We start from the raw sequence: 5,730 nt of genomic DNA on the forward strand, positions 1-5,730 counted from the left end.
TGGGAATTTCACATATCGTTAGCACTCAGTTGACGTTTATTGGTCTAAGAACGAAAGAACCGGAAGATGCCCTTAAAAAACGTGGCGGTAGCCTAGCTTCACCAGAGTTGCCTCAGTAGCTCATGAAACTTGCCCTAGACTTCGGCCACCCACCGGCCAGAAAAGAAGACGCCGTCCGGTCCACTTTAAGTTCATCGAGGACAGCACAATCTGCCCTCAACTATAATGGCGGCAGTGCCGAATTGGCTTCTTACCCCTAGGGATGATGGCCGCCAGGCGGCTTCACTTAGTTTCTCACCACCCCGGAAGACCGGGACCGGCGATTGGGCGGTGCCCAGAGGCTCTAAGAAGAAGGTCTTCGGCGGTTGGGCAGTGCTGGGTAAGGCTAGTTTTAAAGGAGCCGGAGGTGGGAGCCGTCGAAGACCCGGGATCTGCGGGAGGCGGCGGTGAGCGGCGCGCGGGGGAGGACACCGAGCGGCTGGAGAGAGGGCGGGAGGAGGGAGGGAAAGAAACTTTTGAACCATCTGGACCCGGGCTGGGGAGAGCGCTGGGCGGGGATCAGGGGAGGGCAGAGGGAGGGGGTCTGTGGGCGGGACCTCCCGGGATTGGAGTGAAGGGGGTATCTGCTTGACAGTGGATCCCCGGGGATCCGGACTGAGTTCGTGATGCTCAAGCTCGGGCCGCCTCTGTCTGAGTGTAGCTTTGCGGAGCCGAAGCTCACAGGGAGAGGAGGATCCTCGCGCGGCGTCTGTTTGGAGGAACCGCGCTGGAGCATTGTGTCCGCGGGGATCCAGTCTAGGGGATCAGGTGGGAGGGAGGGCCGCCGGCGTGTGCGAGTATTGCTTCGGAGTCCTCGACCACTCCCGGTGGAGAGATCCGGCGGAAACTGAGCCTCCGAGGACTGGGATCCCAGCTGATCTTGGGGATCTCAGGGCGGAATCTTCAGGGACAAAGGCCCCAGGAAGCTCGGGCCGTGGGAGAACTGGGACCGCTGCAACCCATATTCTCGCGGCTCAGGCAGGGCGATCGCCGATCGCCGCGGCGGCAGAGGGGAGACACCCGTTACCGGTAGCCAGGCGAGGGCGCCCTTATGCGCTCCAGGGCTCCGAACCGTGGGCTACCGGGAGCCGCGGGCGGACCATGAAGGGTGGAGCCCCACGGGAGGGGCTGGCCTTCATTCCCCGCTCCCCCGCTCCCCCCCTACCCCAGGCTGGAACCTGGGATCCCCCAGGGACTCCCCGGAGCCGCCGCTTCCCCCATGGACTTGCCCGGGGACTCCAGGTGAGAGCGCACCCCGCCCGCCTGTCTTGAGCCCGGGAAACGGGGAGCCTGGTGGCCGTACCGGGGAAACCACAGGGCCAACAACAGGCTCAGGCGACCGTCCTCTGCTTCTCTCATCCTTCAGCACTCCTGGCCGGCAGCGTCTGTGCCGCCAACCCCTTGCTGGAGCATTATGGGGAGCCAAGAGCCCCAAACGGCCGAAACTGCAGCCTCTCGGGGCCCCTTCGCCCTTGGAAAAAGCCTCTCGGCGGGTCCTGGCCGTGGTCCTGGAAGATGTCATGGCTGCCCGCATGGTGAGCCTCTTGAATTGAGAGGCCCCCTTCTTCATCAGACCCCCTCAGTAGTAAAGTCAAACTAGGTCACTAGTGAAGATCACTGAGGTCCAAACATCTCATTCTCACACTCATCCATCAGTCAGCCTCCCTAATGCTATTTTTTTTTTTTTTTTTTGGCTTGGCTTCCACTTACTCCAACCTGGAATTGGGCAGGGTGTCTGGTGCCAAAACCACATCCCCACAATTCTTTTTTTTCCCCCCACAATTCTTAAGTGTGAGAAACTCCCCTGCTTTCTCCCCTAGGCAGTCCTTAGGAAGCAGGCTGAGGTCTTTGGCTCCACTGCACAGATTAGAAAAACTGAGGCCCCAACTAGGGCAATGACTCACTCCAGGTCACTCTCTCCTTTTCATTTACGCAAATAGCCTGGGTGACATTACCCAGGCCCCATACCAAACAGCTCGAGCCATAACTGACCTCTTCTTTGGGGATTGCAAATGAATTCTAGCCACTATTTCTGTCACCTTGATGGCATAGAGCACTGTTAGGCATAGGGAGGCCCTGGTTGGTCCAGCCTCATTCCATCACCTTCCTTTTGACACCTCCTCCTCTCAGGTCCCCCTGGCGTCCCAAGAAGAGAACTCCACCCCATGGCACCACAGCAACCGTCGGGATTCTGTTCACAGCCAGCCTCCTGCCTCACCACCCCGGCAGGCCACATGGTCCCCACAAGCCAGGTGAGCATGGCAGAATGGGGGGGGGGGGGGAGGGGCGGAGCTGGGAACACAGCTGAGTCCCACTGATCTTCCTGTTCCCTCTCTAGGCCTCCCGACCCACTGCACCTATGTCGAGAGCCCTTGAGCCGTGTCCATCGGCCCCCTTCCACCCCAAGGCGGCGATCAAGGACAACACCTGGCCCAGAGGAGGGCCCTTCACAAAAAGTGGACCAGGTGCACCAGCCCACCCTGGTGGTGATGCTACAGGATATTGCCAGCTCCAGACCCCGAGCTGAGGTATGGGAACTTCAGGGAAAGATGTCAGGGGTTCAGCTGGGGGGAGGTGCCGCTGGGCATAGAAGAAAGTTGTGGGAGGACTGTCTGGGGTGGATTTTGCTCAGAGCAAGGAGGATGGCATTTTAGATTGGAAGACACTGTCTGAGCAAAGACCTATATGAAAAAGTCTTTAGTGTGAACCCAGGCAGGCGTCTGGAGACTGACAGAGTCGGGATAGGGGAGCTATGGAGGCCACAGGGGGCTTCGCTGCCTCCCCATAAACACCCCCTGTTTACATCCAGGGCTTTGCTGATGAGGCTCCCAACTTCATCGTCCCAGCGAGAAGGTGAGAGGGCTGGGAAGGGATTATGAAGATGTGTAGGTGGCAGCTCTTATCCAGGCAGCCAAAGCTAGGGGTATCAGACTTTACATGTCCAGTGCTTCCTTGTAGCACCTTCAGAAGCATTAAGGGACAGGGGAGGTCCTGGCTCAGGTGGGATCTGAATCTGAAAGGTTCCTCTGCCTTTAACTTGCCCCTTCACCCCAGAGCTGAGCCCAAGGTGATGGTTCACCAGTCAAAGCCTCCGTCCAAGGACCTGCCAGCCCTATCCCATCCATCTGCCCTGTCTGTCAACCCTCTGGCGAGCCCACCACCAGGTAAGGACTCAGATGGATGAGGAGGAGGGTTCTGGAAAATTCTAGCTGAGCTTAGAAGTGTCAGGTGTAGAGGTTGGGATGGGGCTTAACCCCCCTCTCAGGGCGGAGCTTGGTGTGTGAAGATGGAGTTTAGACTTCAGAGACCTAAAGCTTAACTTCTGAACTTAAGGCTGGGTATTCTAGGGCTAGGCTTATTCCTCAGGGGGCAAAGGTTAGTGTTTGGGGGAGGGACTAAGGCTACTGAAGTGGGGCTTAGACACCTGCAGCTGAGGAATACGCACCTGATCCTCTCCTTTCCTCAGCCCCAGATCCTGTTCTGGAGCCCCCATCGACCCCACCGCCGTCCAGCCTTTTACGCCCCCGCCTCAGTCCCTGGGGCTTGGCCCCCCTCTTCCATTCCGTCCGCTCCAAGCTGGAGAGCTTTGCTGACATCTTCCTCACACCCAACAAAGCCCCGCGGCCCCCGCCCCCATCACCCCCCATGAAGTTGGAGTTGAAGATTGCCATCTCAGAGGCCGGGCAGTCCGGGGCTGCTGAGGGCACTGTGGCAGTCAGTCCCCGGCCCCCTATCCGCCAGTGGCGGACCCAAGACCAGAACCCCCCAGCACCTCTCACTAAGCCCTCTCTGGGCCGAAGCCACTCCTGCCCTGACCTGGGGCCCCCTGGCCCAGATCCCTGCAGCTGGCCCCCTGTTCCAGCCCCCCCAAGCTGGCCACGGCCTCGGCGGCACACGGTGGGTGGTGGAGAGATGGCCAAAGCCCCACCACCCCCTCGGCCCTGTCTCCGGAAAGAGGTCTTCCCTCTTGGAGGAGTGGGAGGCTCTCCTCCCCTCGTCACATCTTGCTCGTCTACTGCATCCACCTCTTCCTTCTCTGAACCTGCAGAACCCAGGTAGTGCTCTTGATAAACCCTCCTTAAAGCTCTGGCCACAGGAGGGGGCCCAGCCTCCTACCCTAGTATCCAGTGGGCAGGAGAAGGGGAGGTAGCTGGGAATGCTGTTTGGCTCTGAGCCTTGACCTTCTCTACAGGTTGAGCTCAACCAAGAGAAAGGAGCCAAGGGCCCCAGAAGACCAGGTGCTTTCAGACCCCGAGACCAAGGTAGGGGTGCAGGTGAACAGGGAGGAGACAAGCGGGAGCCTAAGTCCACACTGCACTTTTTACCCTCTGCCCCATCTCTGCAGACCATTGGCAAGGTTTCTCGATTCAGAATACGCAGGACACCGGCCCGTTCTCAAATAAACCTCACACCAATGGGGCTGCCTCGGCCAGTCAGGTGAGAAGCTTGTCGTGCTTGGATCTGAAGCAGGTGTAGGCTCAGGTCCTGAGTGTGGCTCTGCTTCCTCTCAGTCCAGCTTGGAGGAGTCCGTTTGATCTGGACGTGGTTTGCATGGAGAACCACCTGTCTGCCTCAGGCAGCACTCCTGGCTCCTGGCAGATCCTAGAAACTGAAATATAGACCAGGCCTTACTTAGCCCTTCTCCAGGCCCACTGGCCCCAGGTTTCTCAGTGACTTCTGCTCTTGGCTCATAGGTTGAACAAGAAGGAGTTCAGCTTGGAAGAAATTTACACCAACAAGAATTACCAGTCACCCACAACCAGGAGGTGAGAAACTTTGAAGGCTTAGGGGTGACAGAGGGAAAACTGGAATCAGGGGGCGTGCTGGTAACCTGGACTCCTCCCTGCCTGGTCCAGGACCTTTGAAACCATCTTTGAGGAACCTCGGGAGCGCAATGGGACTCTGATTTTCACCAGCTCAAGGAAGCTCCGGCGGACTGTAGAATTTCGGGACAGCAGTCTTCCTCGATCCCGGCGGCCATCTCGAGGGGCCCGGGCTGCAGCTGGCAGGACCCTTCCTCCCAATCTGGCCCCCAGCCCAGATGTAGAACCCCTGCTGCAACAGCGACTCCAGGAGCTGGATGCCTCACTCCTGGAGGAGGAGGAGGAGGAGGAAGGGGATCAAGATCGGCCCTATCGGACTTAGAAGCTCCATCTGTTTGTCTGTCCATGCGTCCTAGGGGGGTGGGGGAGGAGTCTCTGAGGCAGTTATAATTTTTTCGCTATATTTCTAGTAAAGTTTTCAATATGTTTCTGATTCTTCTGTATGTCTGTAGCAGAGTTTGAGATTCACTGCCAGGACTGGCTGATGTTTCTACTTTGGCCTGCAAAACTGGGAAATGAGGGTGGCACCAGGAAAGACCATGAAGTGGGATATAGGGAACAGGGTAGAAGAATGGTCATTGGATATACCTTCTTGGGTTGAGAATTTTCCTATGCAGAGGGATACTTTTGAATCTGCTCCAGAAGATACTGTGATTCGGGACCTTGGTCAGGGACTGAAGGAATGCCCTGGTGATCCAGGGATTAGCACTCCATGTTTCCACTGCAGGGGCTGCAGGTTCCATTCCTGGTTGGAGGACTAAGAGCCCGCACACTGCGTGGCACAGCCAAAGAAAAAAGGAGGCTGAAAGTCCTAGAGTGGACTAAGGCCCTGTTCTAGATAGCCCTGAGTTCCTTCTAACACACAGGC

At 57.8% G+C, this 5,730-nt stretch overlaps 1 protein-coding gene across 3 annotated transcripts; it reads left to right on the plus strand.

Moving 5' to 3' along the window:
* The first annotated feature begins 66 nt into the window (after positions 1 to 66).
* Positions 67 to 5,295, plus strand: PRR14 (proline rich 14). 3 transcript variants are annotated; one of them, XM_061153224.1, is made up of 12 exons: positions 82 to 446; positions 1,210 to 1,281; positions 1,406 to 1,574; positions 2,170 to 2,291; positions 2,378 to 2,567; positions 2,849 to 2,892; positions 3,094 to 3,203; positions 3,506 to 4,094; positions 4,232 to 4,301; positions 4,385 to 4,476; positions 4,734 to 4,805; positions 4,896 to 5,295. In XM_061153224.1, the coding sequence occupies exons 1-12, from the start codon at positions 226 to 228 to the stop codon at positions 5,182 to 5,184; spliced, it is 2,040 nt and encodes a 679-aa protein (XP_061009207.1). In that variant the 5' UTR covers positions 82 to 225; the 3' UTR covers positions 5,185 to 5,295. The 3 variants fall into 3 exon arrangements, with proteins under 3 accessions (XP_061009208.1, XP_061009207.1, XP_061009209.1); XM_061153226.1 differs by having other exon boundaries at positions 322 to 379; XM_061153225.1 differs by lacking the exon at positions 1,210 to 1,281 and having other exon boundaries at positions 67 to 446.
* Positions 5,296 to 5,730: the final 435 nt, after the last annotated feature.

The sequence above is a fragment of the Dama dama genome, chromosome 10 (assembly GCF_033118175.1).
Source record: "Dama dama isolate Ldn47 chromosome 10, ASM3311817v1, whole genome shotgun sequence".
Lineage (NCBI taxonomy): Eukaryota > Metazoa > Chordata > Mammalia > Artiodactyla > Cervidae > Dama > Dama dama.